This window comes from Aythya ferina (genome assembly GCF_964211825.1).
Source record: "Aythya ferina genome assembly, chromosome: 2".
NCBI classification, from domain to species: Eukaryota; Metazoa; Chordata; class Aves; order Anseriformes; family Anatidae; genus Aythya; species Aythya ferina.
The window spans coordinates 2963974-2983609 of NC_140297.1; the positions used below are offsets into that span (position 1 = coordinate 2963974).

The following is a 19636-nucleotide window of genomic DNA, read 5'->3' on the forward strand; positions in this document are numbered from 1 at the left end:
ATTCTAGGCAAACTACAGGTCTGACCCATTTCAGAGTCACATTAGCACCTGCAGAACCCATGTATAGATGGACATATTCCTCTTCCACAAGCATCTACACCACAGTCCATAATTGCCACCCCTGCCACAAGCGACTGGCTTCAGCAGCACTAGTAGCTCTTACCAGGGCAGGTGGTTAGCCACTGCAGCACATCCCCAGGGGAGATGGTAGATTCCCCATCTCTGGATATCTTTGGGTCGGATACCCTTCTGGAGGAGGTGACTCAGCCAAACAAAAGGTCCTGGGTTTGCTGGGGGTAAATCTGGTGCCTGAAATGCAATGGCCAGTGGTATAGAAGAGAAGAGCAAATGTGTGGTCTAGCCAGGAAAGTAGATAAATTGGTGAGTCACTAAGATGACTGGTCTGTTGAAGAGAAACTTGTGAGAAAGAGCCTGTTTGGGGGGGGTTGTTTTTTGATTGTTTGCTTTGTTATTTTTTTCTCTAAGAATTTCTGAAAGGTTCCTAGACCTTTGGGATTGTCTCTCCCCAGTTTTTCTGCACGGGTTCAGGAAGACTGTCTTGCACGGTGACCAGTGAAGGGAATGGTCCTGAATCTTCAGAATTCCATGTCTCAGTGGGGGTCCTGTCTTGGGCTGCAGTGAGAATTGATGTCTTTGGGTGTCTGTTCCTGGATTTATTGCACTTCTCACAGAGAGGCCTCCTACCCCCCTGGAAACCCCCATTCTTTCTCAGCAAGTCTCTGGAGCACATCCAGAACCAGGTCTTTGCTCAGCCCAAGGGTCTGGTGGGGGTGAATACAAACCCCCTGTTTATGACTTGACCACGTTACCCTGAATTTGAGATGGGATTCACCTCATTAAATACCCACAGTGTCAGTAATTCACTTCTAAGCTCCAACTCTTACAGCCAGCGGAGTCCAGCACATGACTTCAGCTTGAAACAAACATCCAAAGTAGGCCAGATGACTCGTGTCCTAATTATGCCCTTTTCTCTATGTGTGGGAAGCATAGGTTGGTAGTTCAGGCCTCTGCTGTAGACTTCTCCATGGCACTGAGGTGAACCCCACGCAGCTCAGTGATCCACATCAAGGCACTCAGGTTTGCCATAGGCTCCTGGCAGTGCCCAAGGTAACTACCATCCATGTCCTACAGAAGAATACCCCTGCCCTTTGGTGGCACCAAGCTATGGCACCTGGGAGGCAGGTAGGATCCCCATGGGTAGCTGGAAAGGCAGGAGATGTCCATGTGCAGTCATCCAAACTGACCCTCCCACATCTTGAAGTGTCTCCCTTGGTTTCAGACATTTGATCCACCTTGTTCTGAGCTTCTGATTTCCAAACTTCATTAATATTAGAAGGAAAATATATGCATGTGTGTGTGTATGTATATATATATATATGTATATGTAAGAAGGATCTCCTTGGGGACTGTCAATGTTTCTGGCAATGCTTGGGTGCACTAGAAGAGAGATTTTTAAATCATGCCTTCATGGACAGGGATGTGTCAATAGGTGTGTCTCTGCGTGGGTACAGAAAGGGAAGAGAACAGAAGGCAGAAACATCTGATGGTGGCATCAAGGATGTTTGTGTGCTTATGTTCATGATTTTGCTTCCATTGCTGTGTTCATCCTGCAGTCCAACAGTAAAGGAAGAGGCTGTTCCTTCCAAATAAAAAAAATCTTTCTCTTTGCCCTCCGAATTAGTTACAAATGGGCTAATGTCCTGTAGCTGAAGTGCTTAGAAACCCTTAAAACCCAGGCATCTTTGTGCTGTCAAATCTCCAGGCGTTCCTGTATAATGTAGTATAGCTGCTCTCTTCTTATTCCTGCTAATCTCTGGCCCTCAGTGATAATGAGTTCCATTAATTAATTGAGCATTGAACACAATACATCATTGCAAATAGTAAAACCCTCAGTTGTGCAGGGCCTTTTAAGTTAATAGTTGTAACATCTGTGTGTCACTTAATATGTTGCTCATGTAAAAATATTTGAAAGCAGAACTTTTTATTTTCCAAGCAACATGGACAGCTGGAGATTTCTTTATTTCTTAACCAAAATGAGTTACTACAATTCTGAGTGGTTTGTTCAACTAAATATTTCAGGCCAGTCAAAACACCTCCTTTAGATTTCTATTTTTCAGTGTTCTAATGCAGGCAGGATGATAGTAAATGATTATAATGCTAGAAGTTGATTCACTGTAGAAAATGCAAAGAATAAGCTACTTGTATCACAGAATCACAGAATTTTCTAGGTTGGAAGAGACCTCAAGATCATCGAGTCCAACCTCTGACCTAACACTAACAGTCCCCAGTTTGTACTGCAACAAAACATTTAATTTTTATAGAGTAAAGCATAAAACTTTAGAAAAGTAGATATTTTAACTTAACCTCTCCTAGGGAAAAAAAAATATCAAGTATAAGGTTGTTCCAACAGGAAGGAAAAAAACAGCCATGGTGCAGGTTTAGTGTTCTGTGCATCACAGAAGAAAATTGCAAATGCACACTTTGAGGGATTTAGACTTTTGAGGATTTGGGCACAATCTCATCCAGAGCTTCAACTTTCAATTCAGTGCTAACGGAAAGGAAATGGAAGGAAAAATGTGTGCACACTTTCTGTCTCTGTCCCTTCTACAAAAAGCACCACCAGAACCTGGAGAAATGAGCAGTCTTGTTCGTTGCTCCTGCAGCTCTTTGGCAAGACAGAACTCATTCTGCTGCATGGAGGAGAGCAACGAGCTCCTGCTTTATGGTCCCTGAGGCTCCTCAGACCTGGTCAATGTCCACAGGTTGAACACAAGATCCGTAGGTCGATTTGATTTTCCCCAGTGCAGCTTCCTTCCCACAGCCTCCCATTGTCACTGTTCAGATCTCCTGTGAAACCTAATTAATAGCATTGCATAATCCCCCAGCAACATCACTGCTTCAGTTCTGCAGGTAACAAGAAGAAATCCAAGCTGGAAGGAATCCATCTGCTAGGCTGAGTGACCCTGCAGCTTTATTATTATTATTATGAAGAGGAGGGCTCGTCTCTAGTTTCTAAAGTAAACATAGGAGGTATCTTGGCAGGAGAACGTGCAGCAGAGAGCTGGGATTGCTTTCCCAAATTCTTGGCTGCTTCCCTCACTGCATGTCAAAGCTGGTATCTTTGCCTAATAGTGATCGCCCCTCCACGAGCTGATCACTATCTGGCAGCCTGTCTGCATTGCCCCAGCCACTTTCCGAAAGAAATCATTATGGCAGCGGAGCTGTGCAGAGGTCTGCAGGTGTGCTCCTGGCTGCTGCCTCCCTGTGAGAGTCCTTCTGCAGGAGGCTCCTGACCCCAAGCACTGAAGGGGAATTTTCCCTTTACCAGACAGGGAAAACGAGCCCACTGCTATGGTCATTGCTTGTCACCCAATATTTGATTTCACCCTCCCAGTCAGAGATTTTGGGTTAGTTTCTCCCCTACCCACTTTCTTGCCTCTAAATCCTACCCATCCTACACACTTCCTCTCTCACCTGAGTTTCTTCCCCATTCATTCATCAGCCTGACCGCCGTCAGCCTTCTTTCAGCCGGGCACTGAGTCACGAGTCCTGCTGGGAATTGACTAGGATGGAGAACAGTTATGTTTTTCTGAGTAATATCATGGCACCATGTCTGCCCAGTCACTTGGAGAAGCTCTTTGAACTGTGGCTCCTGGTTTGTGAACACCAAACACCAGCAAGTTTGGGAAGAAAGCTCAGCCCTCTGTGCCCAGATGCATTACAGAGAACCAGGCCAGCTCGGTTGTTTAGTCATTCAACAGATTGGAAGAGCTTTTCACTCAAATCACCCTTTTTTGACCAATAGATTTGGAAGTCCTTGGAGGGAGAGGCCTCCTTCTTAAGAGTCCAAGGAAGATGGCCAAGAAAAGCAAGCTATTTTTGACTAGATTCACATTGCATATACACAGGGCTTTCAATCTCAGAAAAGATTATAAAACTTTGATTTAATGTTGGGCTGTTGGCATCAACATAGAAAGTTTGGGTGCTTTGTTTAGCAGACAGAAAATTAAGATGCCTTATGACTGAAATGTTCTTGCCTGTTCCATTCACATCTGAATAAATTTGGGGAAATGAAGGTGATCCAGTACACTCATTTCAGCAGACAAGTTTTATCCACAAGCAGTGGTAGAAGTCAGTTCTGCAAAGTGTACAAAATCCTTCTCTTCTTTCTCTGCATCAGGTTTTATTACTCTTGCTATTCTGTCTGTTGTCAGAGAAGATCTTTGAGAGAGAAATTTTCTCTCTCAAAGTATATACAAATGCCAGGACATACACTGGCATTTTTCCTGTACCTTTGAGCGACTCATCAGTCTGTGCCTCCTTAATTTTACTGAGATCTAGCTGAAACATGTCAAAGAGCCATGAGGATTTTTTCCAATGCAAAATAGTTTCTTTGCAAAAAAAAATTAAAAAAAATAAATAAATAATCAGAGGCTATGTCTCATGGCTAGAAATTCTGGAGTCTTGCAAGAGTTGAGTTGAGCTCTAAATCAGAGTTGACGTTTCCTTTGGTTGGGGTGCTTGTCGTGGCCTTCATGGTGTAGATTCTCTGTTATCTAACAATGGATTGTCTTTTACTGCAGCCTTTCAAATACAGAGCTAAGGAAAAGTTCAGGTCTCTGCTTTCTGGTGCTTTTCATTTTGTCCTAAAGAGACAAATACAGACCTGGAAAGCTGCAATGTATTTTTCGAGGAAAAAAGTGTCCAGCTCTCATGACCCTTTCCCATGTATATTTGGACCAAGATCCAGATCAGTATTCTCCTTAGTCCTAATTCTATCCTGTGTACAGAAATGGCCCTCAAAGAGGGTATAGGGTGTGCTCACATGTACGTTGTGACCTTGGAACTTCTGATTTCAGTATTGATCAGTAGTTGAGCTAGTCATTATTAGAGGGATTGAATGAAATGTGTCTTGTGACAATTTAGACCAAAGGAGAAACAGATTCTGTGATGAGTCTATCATGAACAGATTATAAGAAAGGAAGCACAATCAAAATTCATTGTGAAGTACTTGTACGGAATTTTGATGGTTAGTACAATGATACTAGCATCTAGATCTTTTCCAACTGAAATCAAAATATTTCATTAAGTGTTAAATTTCTGAGTATTTTTAAAGAAACATAAGAGCTTTTCACATGAATTACAATTGTATGCAAACAAAACCCTATAGAAATGTTTTTAGAGAAGATCGGGAAAATGTAACTTCCTGAGCACTTAGCAAATGTGGCAAACTACATAAATGTGCAAAATGCTCAGAATATTTCAGGGTTGTATTTTAAGTACATATGTTTTTATAGGTAAATGGATGCATTAAAAGAAAAACAAACAAACAAACAAAAAGTACCCAGCTCTAACTGGCAGTTTCAGCAGAGTAGGTAAACTTGTCCAGGAGAGACAGTCTTCTGTTTTTCCTTAGAACTTGGACATAGTGACTAGAAGTGACTACAAGAACTGTCGAAATTCCTGATGCAACTGGAGCTGTTCTGCGGGTCTAAAAAGGAAGCAGTCCCTGAAATTGCTCAATCAAAAGCTCTAATTTAGTATCGATAATTAAAAAAAAAAAAAAAAACACTCAGGTGTATCAGAAAGTCCCTTACTGCCTGCCTTGGTGCAGTAAAAGTCCTTAAACATATGCTTAGTTTTAAATATATGCTTAAGTCCTGTTGATTACAGCATTAACTTGAAGCATAGACTAAAGCGCTTTTCTAAATCAAGGCTTCCTGCATTTTCCTTAGCAGTAGTTTATGACCAGAACAAAAAGTAGCTGTAGGATTCACCAGATTGAGAAGGGAAAAGAAAAAAAGAAAAAAAAGAAAAAAAGAAAGAAAAAAAAAAAGAAGAAAAAAAGAAAAAGGAGAGAGAGAGAGAGTGCAAAAGGAAGGAAAAACAAAGAGGAGGAAACTTTATGGCTCCGTAAACAGCTGTAAGCAATGTCTCTGGTCGGGTCAGACCGGTCTGAGTTGACAAGGCAGTGTCTCCAATTATATAGCATGCTGTAGCCTGTAAAAATGAAATCAATTTGTTATTTTTCTGGGAGAACATTATAGCGTGAGTTCACACATTTGGTGAGCCTGATGACTCAGTTAAACCCAAAGAAGGAACTCACAGACGTGTGCGTGTGTGCGCGCGCACAACTGGGCGAGGGTATGTGCGTGTGTGTTCAGCGTGGCCAAATGCATATTCAAAAGGCATCCTTGGAGGAAAGGGTGAGAAATAAAAGTAACTCGGTGTATTAGAAAAGTGGATAGGACAGCAAAAATCATGTTGTTCATATAGGGTTACCTAAACACCAAATGACAGAGCTTTCCGTCCACGGTTCTCATTTCAAAATTGGCTTCATCACTAAGAAGTTTCAGGATAAAATTCCCCCAAGCACTTAAGCACTTAAGCAATTTAGAAGTCCAAATCCAATCTTCGCAAGCATCTGAGGTCTTTGAGCCCAGTCCTCCAAGGTATTTAGCACTGACATAGCCCAGAACAGACCTCAATTCAGGGGGATGAGCGTTAATGAGAGGTTTGAAACCACAACATATAATTTATATTGCTGATCATTTAAAAAAGGTTCAAGTTGGGATGCTTTGGGGGTGGGGGGGAACTCGGAGGGATAAGACTAGCCACACTCCTAATTACTATTGAAATTCATAGTAGGAGTCTAAATATCCTTAAACACTGTAGGCATTTTTCAAGTATTTGCCTAATGTGTTGCCTTCTCTCTTCCCTCCATTACTCTAATTTAGCACACCTGACCCAGAAAATCTGGTCTTTTTTTTTTCATGAAAAACTTTATCCCAGTGCCCAGGATATATCAGTGTTACACTGGGTAGAAAGAGGCAGGTTCTCTCTCAGGCCAGCCAGTCATTGCATCGTAAACACACACATGCATACATACTTTCCATTTGTCATGAAACCCTGATAGGGGTTAGGCTGGGAGAAGTCTAGAAGTAAGGCAGCAAAGGTGTTTACATGAAACTTTAAATTACTCTTCTTTCATTTGCAAGTAACTGTTGTTCCTCATCCCAGGTAAATTTATCCATCAGCAATATCATTAGATGAGTTCATTGTAACCACGAGATTTACAGCTCTCATAAACTGCAGTGTAGGTGGCAGATTAAAATGTTAAGGCTTATACATCTCTAATACCCTGCACTGCAATCCTGGCAAATCTTTTGAGATAAATGGAGCTGGATGGAGGTAGATCTCAATAGGGAGACCTCCGGGGAGGAGTCCCAAATGTGGGCTGTGTTGTGGGATCAATATCAGGGTCCCTGTGTCCTGGAGCCAGGCTTGAAAACATGGTTTGAGGGGCCATTATTCTTCTGGATGGGTTGTTTTTCAGATGACATGTACAACAGAGGAGTTAATTGCCTAGGGTAATTAAAGAGTTCCTGAGACTTTTTGTAAGGAACTGGGTTGTTAATACTCGTATTCTCTCCTGTTCTCTTCTATTCTCTAGATCCTAAGGGAAGACAAAGTCAAAGAAACATCTCTTGCACTCAGAGTGGAAGGTGCTGAGTGTTGTGGTGTGCCTTAGTTCCTGTGGGAATTTACTGTCCTGGCCAAACCTCAACTCAGATAATTATACACAGCTTTCTTAGTATCCACTTGAAGTTGCCATTGAGTCTGCTATTTTCCAATTCCAGACCCAAACTGTTGCTGCACATTATAAATAAGTCGCTGTGCTCCACATTAGAGATAGCTGCCATCTATCACTCAGCAAATACTTGGTGTCCTCTTAACAGCCCTCCAGGCATTTCTGAGGTTCAGCAAAAATGGGTGAGATTCCTGTTCTCTAACTTTAGCTTGCTAAAAACAAGGTGTCTAGTTTATGCTCAACACCCAAGCTTTTCCACAGTCAGTCCTGCCTCCTAGGCATCTCCAATGATTCAGCCCACCTATCTGAGGCACCTATCTTAGGATGGGCTGAATTGCCCTCTGGAGGTGCTGATCTCGCTCTACGGACTCTAGTAGACAGCTAACTTGGCCGAGATGCCTAACTTTTAAATGGTCAAAGTCGGGTGAGATGAGTCCCACGCTTCGAGATCCTCTGATGAAAAGTGCTAGAGAAATACAATGCTGCATCATCATCACCATCATTATTATTAATGCAGGGTAAGGGTGAGGGAATTATTCATGGGAGAAAAGTTACCTCCATGCCTGCGTGTTTGCAGGATCAGACCCAGCTGCACAATTATGTACATACTTTCAGGGCTAGAACTGGAAAAAAAGTAAAAATAATTAAATACAGGTCTTGTGCTCTACTTTAGGATGAAAGAAGAGATATAGTAACAACAGAAGTGAAAAGAACAGTTAATCCTGTAGTTTTCAGTCTTTTTCTTTCCAGACTTGGAAAAAAAAATCTGGAAGGATAGACAGGATAGACACCTGTACAGTGAATTTTAGCTGTCTGACAACTGGCTTAGATTTCTTAGCTCTTTCTGTGGACCTCTTAGGAATACTCTGTCAATATAAAGGTGCTCAGAGACCAGAAGGTGAAGACACCACTGAAATCAATGTTACAGACATTCATAAATTTCTTTATTCATCTATGTTAAGGTGGTTTTCAAATTTGAGAATTTTAACCAAACATTTTAAAAGAAAATTGAATTTTTCATTATAATTGACATTTTTAACTGCTTGGGTCCAGAACTGTTTTCATGCCTAGAAGAAAGTTCATCCAGGAGGGAAATCCATCCAGAATGGAAATTAGTTAACAGAATTATTTCTTTTTCCATTCAAAATGATGAGGTTTGAAATCCCCCCTTCATTGTTTTCCTATAAAATTTCATTTTCTTAGAAAATTAGAATATTGGTGGTTTACTGTGTAAATAAATGTAGATCTCTTCGTTTTTCTGTTTGTACACCCACCTGAACTTTGAGCTCGTGACTCAAGCCTCCAGAAGTGTTTTCTGGGAATTGGTGTGTGCTTTAAGAGTGGAAGACATAGACTCAGCTACACCTCCTACACAATGGTCCCTGTCTCTGATTGAGATGCTCTGGAGTATCCTACCCAGTTTCCAGCTGTTTGTGTTAGACACTAAAACTCTTCTGTCATGCATGCCAGCCCTGTGTGGCATCCTGGGTGTGTGGGATCTGAATCAAGGCTGACTTACAGGTTTTAACCCCACGAGTCTCTTGAACATTTGGGTGCCATTGGCCTTTCATTGGCAGCATTTTTTTTTGAAACTTCATAGCCTCCTAGTATGTCAGTCCTCCTCAAAAATGCTTGAAATCATCTTCAGGTGCCTGAAGTTTATGTTTCTCAGCCTTAGCAGCATGTGGGGGATTATGGTTAGGGCACCACTGTGGGCCTAGTTCTGATGCTGTAGGATGGAATAAGGGCTGTGCCCACTCATCACCTGCAAACGGATTTTCTGTGAGCCCTTCTTGCTTAGTACCAGATGTGAGAAAACGTGCTGGGTTTTCTTTACAGCTTAACAGGACCTATGAATACCTCTCCCACCACCTTCTTCACTCCAATCTTTTAGCCTCATGATGCTGAGTGTTCACTCACATCACAGCAAATGTTCATCATTTTGAATAGAAAGCTTTGTACAACCTGTCCCCTTCTTCCCAGTGTAGCTGAGATTCACCTCCAAATCATTAGATGCAGTGCCATGGGATGTTAGCAAAAATGAGGGAGAAAGGAAAAGAGACTGAGGTGAATCTCTGGAAATCTGAATGGATTATGAGAAAGGATTTGGAGGAGGTGTGATGTCCTCCTGTTTGGAGAGTCCATGCAAAGGGAGCAGGGTGGAAGAAAACCTAGGGCATCTGCAAGTGAACATAAATCCCTGCTAGTATAAGGAGATGACCATCTTTTAACATAATTTCTGCACCAGAACTGGCTGCCACCTGGGATCTGTTGAAGACAAAAGGAGCAGTGTCATTGCTGGTGCTCAGTTCTCCGTATGCAGGGGGAGTTAAGTACTCTCTGGATCTTATGCTGGGTCACTGCACAGCATACTCTTGCTGTACAGAATTAATAAGCAGAGTTATTTTACATGTGACGGGAACCCCAGAAGGACCTCCACTAAGGAAGCTCTCAGCAGCACTTAGAGCCAGCAAAAGGCCTCTCCAAGGTGAATAGCAAAACAGAGCTCCTATAGAATTCAAGAATAACAGAATTCAGGAAGAGGCAAGTAGACGTACGCGCCTCTACATGCTGCAACTGATGTTTCAAGGACTTTTGACAGCCAATATTGAGAAGGTAGTGACCTTGAAAACTCGGTAAAGTGGTGCTGTACAGCAAGGTCATCCAGAACTGAAGCCTTCTCCTTTTTCCTGAAGAACCTATGAGAATATATTTCCTGCATATTTCTTCCTCATAAACTGGCTGGGGTGTCCATTCCAAGAGGGAGGGTACATGTAATTTATTAGGAAGGTGCCTGGGTACTTATCTACAACCGCTCTGCTGAAGGAGCAGATAGATTGAGATAAGGGAAATGAAGAGCTCTCTAGGTGTGTTGGCAAAAAAAAATGCTCATTGAAGGTTGAATTAAACACTTCAGGGCATGCAAGGCTTAAAGATAAGCGAAGAACTTTGGCTGTGGACATATAGAATAGTGTTTTCATGGCTCCTCCTGTGCTAATGGCAAGAGAAAGCAAATTGGTTTGAAAAAAAAAAAAGTATCTTTGACCCTTTCCCTTGGGTCAAGCTTAATCAGCTCCTGTTCTGGGGATGAGTTTTTTTGTAAATGTGGGTGCTTCATGAATTCTTCAGTGATAAAAAAAAAAAAAAAAAAAAAAAACAGGTCAGTGTCAATGCATCTAGAAAATGTTGGTGTTTAAGAAATTTGAAGATGATGACTGGTTAGACTACAATATTCACCACTTGGCCCATTTCTTGACACAACATTTTCAAAATCACCACCACGTGGAAAACACTTCAGAAACAAACTGCAGGAGAGTGGAAAATACAAAAGACAGATTTGATCATTGGAAACAATGAGGAGAATCAACAAAGAGAGCTACCAGAATGTTGAGTAACACTGAAATGAGATTCTGATCTTCATAGGCTTTCCCAGTCTTTTCTAAAGGTTTTGGTGGGTTTGTTTTTTTTTCAGTGGTGGTGGTGGATTTTTGTTTGTTTTTTTTGTTTGGTGTGGGTGGAGTGGAAAGTTCATAAGGTTCATATCTCATAATCAATAAAAATGACAGGAAGCTGAAAGAATGTGGTTCTCCTAACAGTGAATTGACCATAGAAAGGGAGAAAGTGTTTACATTGGTAGCAAAGCAGAGACCAAAAGAAGGTGCTCCGACTGATGTTATCATACTCCAGAGTCTGCAAGTGAGCTAGGACAAGGACTGTGCTTAGCCGTGTTTAATAGCAGAGACATTATACATGGAGGGATGTTGAGATTCTACCCTGTATCTTCAGCTGGAAATGAAGTGACTATACACTCCTCCATAAAATGCCAAATTTACATTTCACTGTCTCAGTGCCTGATGACGCCTTGAGAACAAGACTCTTGCTGGAGATTGTCTTTTGCAGATTAAACTTTCCAGACTGTAACACAGATCAAAGCAAGGTGTGACTGTTTCCCTACTGTATTGAGAAGGGAGCAGTGTGAAAAGCAATTAAAAGTATTTCTACATGTTTTTATTTTTTTTTATCTTAGATGATCTTCCCAGCAACGGAAACGAATAGTTAAGGACACCAACCTATAAACTCCTCTTCCTATGTCTAATATTTTCACTGTACCACTGCAGTAACTTCCAAAAACGTAGAGAGAGTCATGAGTTTGGATGTTCACATAATTTAAGTTTAATTGTAAACCTAAAGTTTCATTCAGGTCCTGTCAAAATAGCTAAAGAATGTTCTCCTGGCTTCACAACATGATGTATGGAGCCAACAACAGGTTGATTCTATCTCAGTGGATATTTTGTCTTTGTTAGGAACTGAATGAGGCACTTATGAAAGCTTTGGGAAGGGTATTGGTGACTTTGGTTGATGTGGGAACAAGCTCTGTAGATATTTTAACCAAAATTAACCTTAGGCACTGGAAGCAGCCATCCTAGACTCTCTCCACAGTCAGTGGAGGAACTACTCTCTGAAGGATGAATCAGAGCAACTAAGTTTGTGCTCTTCTCTGGAGACTGGAAGCTTCACTGTAAACATCCTTTTCTCTCCAATGTTTATAGAGATAAGGAACATGTAGCTTTTGAGTCTACAGTGTCTAAATTTAGCTTCTGGAAATACTTCTTATCTCCCAGGTGTTTGGGGACTGAATGGGCTTTGAGTTGGAGATGTAGCACCCTAAGACTCCATAGGTTCAACAAGGTTACAGAGGGATCACACCAAGAAAATACTCTAAAGCCTGAAACAATGTTTTAGAAGGTGTCTTTAGTCCAGGAACTGTGATCCAGTGTTTCATATATAGTTTAACAATTAAATGAAAATGTACACAGCAAAGTCAAAGTGAAAACACCTGACACGGGCTCCATTTCACTGGCGTTTTTTGGCCACTAGTTGTTCCCTGAATTAATCAAAAGCTCAAGAAATCCCCATCAAGCCACAAAGATGTGAAAAACAAGTTAGCTGGGTCCTTTCCTTGACTGCTCTTGAGCACTCCTGCAACTTGTCTCTGTCCTACAGCTTAGCTCTTTGCGTAGACTTCAACACAGCTCTTAGCTTTCCTGAGCTGGGCTTTTTCAAGGAACTTAGCCATCCCATATGTTAGCTATCATGATTCATCTGGAGACTCTTACAGTGCAGACATATCCCACTCAGCCAGTCACCCGGGTATCTTGATAGCCTAGTCAACACATTCAATGGAGGCAAAGTCATGATTCACCTAAGCAGACATCTAAAATGGGGCAGATGAATCGTACCCTAGAAGTGCCGGTTTCCTTCCACTAACTGATTACTAAAGCAGCCTGGGGTGTGTAGATAGATGGAGATGTCCATGTTGAGACATAAGAAGGTAGGTGAGATGAACACTATTCCTAGTCCACGTAAGCTGCTTGCCTTACTCTTAATTTGCTGGAAAGAGACAGGGACTTCTGGAGGGCAGTTCATACTTGTCTCACACTCCTTTCTTGGGTTAGGAAGAACTGTCTTTTAATGTTAGTTGAAATTAATCCTCTCCTAGTAATGCAGCTGAGGTGGAAAGAGACACCTAAGTTTAGGAAATCATTTGAAAACCCTTTACTTTCTCAGGCACCTTTTACCTTGTCCATCTAAATTTAATTTACTGGGCAACATCTTGGAGGCCACCATCTTGGCTGAGCTGATTATCTTAGTGCCAGCGTTCTACCTAGGGAAATCTGGGTTTGAGAAATGAATGTCATGACATAGGGATGTCTCACCTGCCTGGAAAGGACAAATTTCTAAAGCATAGCCTATTCGCTCTTAGTAAAGCTGCTGAGTTGAGCCTAAAATACCTTGCTACCTGATGATCTGAATGTCCACCTCCTTTTCATCTCTGTCCTCTCTTCACTGGGTACCCACCAGGAAGGCATATTACTGACTGCAAATACTCTTCTCCCATAAAAATGACAGACAATGTCAAACAATTTTTATCCTAGTCTGGAAAAGTGATAATGTCAAGCTAGTTTTCTTGTGAACCCAACCCCCTGAATGAAATATTTTTTTGTAATATATTATTTTATTTTATTTTATTTATTTTATTTAGAGCAACAGAGAGTGGAGACATACTCTCTGACTGCTTGTTGATAATACAAACACACCAGGCAGTTCCCAAATGAAAACCACACAGCAAAAATGAATGTAAACAGAAATATACACTGCCCAGGCAGGTTTCTGTTTGTCATTAATTCCAAGAAGAAAAGTCAATCAAGAGATTTAATTAGAAGAAAAGGAAATTATATTCTAAAAATCCCTTCACTTTTAGTAATCAAGGTTATTATTAGAAGCACCAGTAAAAACACTTTAAAAATCTATCTAATTAGCTACATATCTGCTGATCTCTCTGCATAGCTGACTTGTTTGTCTCGAAGGCTTCAACCAACAAAATGGTTCATGGACACTCCTTTCAGCAGGCTTCCATTTCGCTCAGCACAGAAGTTGCACTCAAGTTGTTGTTGTGGTTGTTGTTTTTAATTTTCATTTTAATCTCCACATTTTAACCAAAGCAATTCACAGACTGATGGTCAAAGTAGGCTCTCCATATCCCTGTGTCAGTACAGCAAAGCTGGCATTGTTTTGTGAACATATAACCCTGCTTTTGAAGTTTCCCAGATTAAAATTAGTGTGAGAGTAAAGTGAAAACCTGCTAAACTAATATCCAGAAGGACACTGGCAGTCATTTTAATAATTTATTTTTTAAACACTACAAACTGATTAGAAAGCCCCAGCATAAAGCTTTGCAAAGCACATGCCTGAATTAAACAGGTGTTACTGGAAATACTTTACTAAGGAGCACAAAATCTTTCCGAGACCACATTTTCAGGGAGGTTACCAATATGCCAGCCATGTCTCCAAACTTGCATGCACCCTTGCATGAACGTCTCTACTGACATGAGCCCCTTTTTTCACACAGGGGAATAGCATTGATATTGGACATTTATTAAGCCATGGGAGTGTTTTTTCTCAGCTTACCTTCTTTCCATTGGGACTACATTTCCATTCCCATTTCTCTACAGCACAGGAAATTTAGCTCCTTATGAAAGTGTCATGGTGTAGTGAATTTAGCGTTCCTATGGCATTTAGCTCAGAGTCAGGTTTTTAGTTTTCATGGTCCAATCTGCTCAAATTTTTACATTGAGTTTCAGTGCACACAAGCTACCTGATAAGGTTCAAACATACAGGGCACACTGATGAACTGTGTGATGATCAACAATTTTTCATGTTTCCCTTCCAAAGACTTGGAGCAAGGTGTCTTCTACAGTATTACCCTGTGTAACTCTGAAAGTGCTTTTGACTCTCTAATCCCTGGGCTTCTGCAGCTGACAAATTTCCTGTAAAACCCACCTGCTTTTTTGCAGGTATGTGTGGTTCTCAAAGAAAGAAATATGGTTTGATCTGCTGGTTGCGAAGGAAACTAACTGTATGAGATGAGAATCTTTAAGAAGAAGCTCAATGATAACTTTGAGAGGATGAAGGAAATGGAAGGAAGATATTAAAGGTAGAGTTTCTTGCCCTGTTGGACCTGTAGAGAACCTCAGCAGAGAGATTATGTTGTTTTGGAGAGATGACAGTGTGAAAGATGTCTTCTGGAAAGGGGAATGCACAGAGGAACTGAAAATGTTGGTTTTCTCTTTCCATTCTTGGATTCAGGTAAAAAGATGAAAGCCAGCCTGACAGCATTTCTTTTTCCTTGTGTTTTTTCCAGGTCCTTGGCAATTGGTCACCAGTATTCCTCCCTGGGGACTCAGCCCATCCTCTGCGGGAGCATCCCAGGATTGGTCCCCAAGCAGCTACGCTTCTGTCGGAACTATGTGGAGATCATGCCCAGCGTAGCAGAAGGGGTGAAGATTGGGATCCAGGAGTGCCAGCACCAATTTCGAGGGAGGAGGTGGAACTGCACAACTGTCAATGACAGCCTAGCCATCTTCGGGCCCGTGCTAGATAAAGGTGAGCCTGGTGCTATGGGTTTGGTGACAGCAGTGTCCATGGTGGAGTAGCAGCAAAGATTTTGAGAAACCTGATGTGAACTTGTATATGTCTGATCAATTTCTACATAAAACACATGCCTGAATGCCTGTCCTTTTCTAACCCCATGGCACTTCATGCCACATTCTCATCTCTTCCAGTGATAGAGGGGAAATAATGGGCTGCATGGCAGCGTCTGAACGCAGTCCCTTTGGGGATGGTTCCTAGGGATTGAACTTATCAGACACCAGTGTTGGTGCTGTAGTGGAATACAAAGAAGTTCAAAGGCCTGCAGAAATCTTATTGCTAATGGTTCTGCTTTCATTGTTTTTGAACATGGCAAATTAAGACAGTGCAGTCATTCAGGCAGCTAATTCTGACCCAGCTCCCCCTGATATAAGCTCCAGCTGATGTAAGTGGGAACTATTAGAAATATTTTGTCCTAACTTGCTGAATTGCTGGGTAGGCTCTGCCTCTCCCTTGAGCACAAAGGAGTTTGTCCACAAGGCAGACTTGTTTTGCATTTGGGTCCTGCTGAGATGGTAAATCCAGTTGCCCTGTGCAGAGCTACGGAGGAATAGGAGAGCACCAGAAGAGGAATGGAAAACCTTCCTTCTTTTTTTTTCTTTCTTCTTTTTTTTTTTTTTCCCCTTTTCCTCTCTTCTTTTGGTTTAGCCAAAGGGAAACAGTTATATATTCCTGATAGTCTGGCAGCTGGAATTGCTTTCTCTGGAACAACGGGCAGCACTATTTGATTTTGTATAAGGAGAGGAGAGAGCATCTGGGATATGTTTCAGGGAACCCTTCTGATCCAGTGTATGTAGCTCTCCATCTCAGGGCACATCCTTCCAGGACTTGATGTCAGTAGAGAGGGGATTTTATGGGTTTTCATTTGTTTTTCCCCTGATGTGTGACTCAGAAGAGGCTCGGGCATTTCTTCCTCTGTGGATTTTTAAAAATATATCAGAGAGCATGGCGGCAGCCAGCAGAGAACAAAGCCTTGATTTGTATCATGGCCTCCACCAGCCAGAACAGGCGTTTCACACGCACCCAGCAGAGGTGATTTCAGCCCTGGGTGGGTACCGTTACCCTGCTAGGAGCTGAGGCTCCACGCTTACACTGGTGTCACCATCCAGGTTTATCAGAAAGAGATCATCCCAAAACAATTACGCCTGTAAGAACCGCAGTGTGCTGCACTTACAGCCATATCAAGGTGTCATATCACAATGTTTGGCATGTAATTAAAGCGCTTATTCTGGGTGCATCACTCTTGGGTGACTATAGCGTTTGAATTAGGCCAGCACAGCAAAACATTTTTCCCATCGGCAACTTGCCCAAGGTAACTTGCCCAAGAGCAGCCACTGGGCACAGGGAGTAGGTAAACCAGATAAATCAATGCCTTTGCTTTGTCACAAGACTGGATCTCCTCAAGGACACGTGGATCTCCTTGCACTCCCAGAAGCTCTTGGATTAGATACTTGGTGTCTCCTGTAGCAATGACAGCAGGAGGAAAGAGATCTTGACCTCCTGGCTGACCAAAGGGGCCCCAATCCTACAAGCATTATCTCATAACCATGTCGACATGAAGGGTCGGTCCCTGCTTGAGACTGCAGGCTTTCAGTAGCCAGGCTCAAAGAGGGAGAGAAGGCTGGGACGATTTCATAACTGAAGAATGTTGTTCCTTGAGGGAGAATCAAACCACCCTTCAGTTTTGCTTCACCTACAGCAGGAGGGGGGAGAAAAAACAGCTCAGTCACATTCTTGTGCGGCAGATCCCCCAGGGTAGGAACATATTTGAGCTCCTACCCAGAAAGAAAGAAGGAGAGAAAAGAAAAAGAAAAAGAGAAAGAGAGAGAGAATGAGAGAAAGAAGGAGAGAGAAAGAGAAAGAGGGGAAGAGACAGAGAGAAAGACAGAAGGAAAGAGAGAAAGAGACAGAGAGAGAGAAAGGGAGAAAGAGAAAGGGAGAGAGAGAGAAAGAGAGAAAAACAAGACTGAGAGAAAGAGGGAGAGAGAATGAGAAAGAGAGAAAGGGAGAGAGAAAAGAGACACTCTGCATTGTGTCCTGAATTTTAAGTCACCCAAGATCCAACTTCAGCTTCCCATCTCTGTCAATAGAGGCCCTGTCTTCCCTCAGCACACACCAGTGTAGTCACTAAAGCAATTCCCTTTTGCCTTGCACGACTATCTGGACTTCTGTGATTGAAAAGGATTGATTTTAATGCCTTCAGGAAATACTTCCTAGGCCCAAATCTCTCTGAGGCTGCCTCACTGTCTGGGCTGCCCGTGCTGCTTTGGCATCTCATTGCTAATTCAGGGCTAGGCTCAGGCTGTGATTCAGCTGTGCCAAGCTGTCACCAGACCAGGCCCCTTAAGAGACATATTCTGATATCTCATCTGGAACCAAACTCTTTTCCCCACAGGCCCTATCTGTGGGAAGAAATCCCATCTGTTTCAGCTACAACTATGTATACATATATATATTATATAGATAGTATATATACATGTATATATCTTGTAGTATATATATATATAGTATATATAGTACATATACATGTACTATATATACTATATATAGTGTATATACATGTATATGAGTTTTCCTTGTAAAATGCTATGAGATAGGTGTCTCAGGTATCCTGAGTTGTTGGGAATTCAAAGACCAGGATGTTCTTATAGGAAGAGAAGTGAGTCTGATCTCCTTCCTCCTACCTAAGCCGATCTATCAATCATACATAAGGGGCCACAGTTCACGTTGCTTCTGGTCTCCCAGAAGTTCAAATCTCAGCTACTGTGGAGAGAAAAACACTTGAAATTTTCTAACAGAATGAATTATAGAGGAAAAAATATGCTCTTATTTGTTTCTTTGGGGCTCATAATGTTTTTTTCACCTGTATTGTGTGAAGCAGTGGAGCAGAGTGTGGGTACAATCATGCGATATTAAGAGATCATGTTAGCCACAGCTCTTGCCCAGCTGCTTACCTGAGAGGTGTGGCTGCTTGTAAGGCAGTTTCCATATCCTTCAGTTGCCTAAAGAACAAGGAAAGATTTTAAAGTTGTCTTTAAAAATATACAGGATAAGATTCTGGAGTATGTAGTAGAGGGACGTGCCTTCACCAACAACAGAAAGTGAACTGCGCAACCCAGGAGTTCTCCATCTCAGAGTTAAGTGGCTATTAGTAGTTGTGTCATTTGCCACATTTTTAACATTTATGGACTAAAGACAAGTTGTGGTGCATTTTCTAGCCTCTCAGCACAGTGCAAGCTCTCTTTGAAACTCCTCTAGGCAGAAATATGAACCAATCTCAAGAGAGCTAACACAATAAAAGCTTATCATGGCCCTGTCTCTTTAAAGGACCTCGGCACATAATTAAGTCAAAATAAAAGTTTCCTCCCTCTCCTCCTCCTTTCAATAAAAGTAAATTGCCTCAAACTATTTAAGCCCCCCAGTTCGTTTAAATTTAAAAAGGGAGCCCTTGTCTATCTATTTCTTTCACTCACTCCCACCTCCTTCTGCTAAAGACTGGCTGGGGCTCTAAACCTGCCAGCTGGGCTGAGAAATGGTTAATCGTCGTTGTGGAGGAGCAGCTTTTAATGAACTATTGAAGAATGATACATTGATGGAGTAATGGGAGTTTAAGTCGCTCTGTAATGAAACAGGTTCTCAGCGCGGACCCATTGTGGTGTAAATACGGCACGTCTCTCCCACTGTTTGGTCAGGGCTAAATAGCAGAGGCCAGAGGGGGGTCAGCTTATGGGGTCTCCGCTTTAGTTAATCAATCTGATTGGATTAGGGTCACTGCGATCCCTAATAATGTCAAAGGTTATGCCAAACTGGATTAAATGCTTTGTTGGGGAGGGCTCGGATTCTTTCAGCTTTCACCGACGGGGCTTGTTTATTAGAGTTTAACACTCGTGCAACCTTTGGAAGCCACTCCGTCCCTTTTTTCATACGTCGGGGCGTTTGCCGGCATGCAAGGGGGCTTGGACGAGCCAGGGCGGGTGGCTTTGTCAAGCGTTTGCACCCGTCGGATGTGCCCTCTGAGGACATATATCAAATTCC

General features: G+C 42.1%; 1 protein-coding gene across 2 annotated transcripts in view; it reads left to right on the forward strand.

Moving 5' to 3' along the window:
- WNT3A (Wnt family member 3A) overlaps positions 1–19636 on the forward strand; it is a 93738-nt gene that overhangs the window by 34085 nt on the left and 40017 nt on the right. For both annotated transcript variants that reach the window (XM_084510855.1, XM_084510856.1), the window contains one exon: positions 15315–15556. In XM_084510855.1, coding sequence (XP_084366981.1) covers positions 15315–15556 — 242 coding nt within the window. The remainder of the gene's footprint in view (positions 1–15314; positions 15557–19636) is intronic.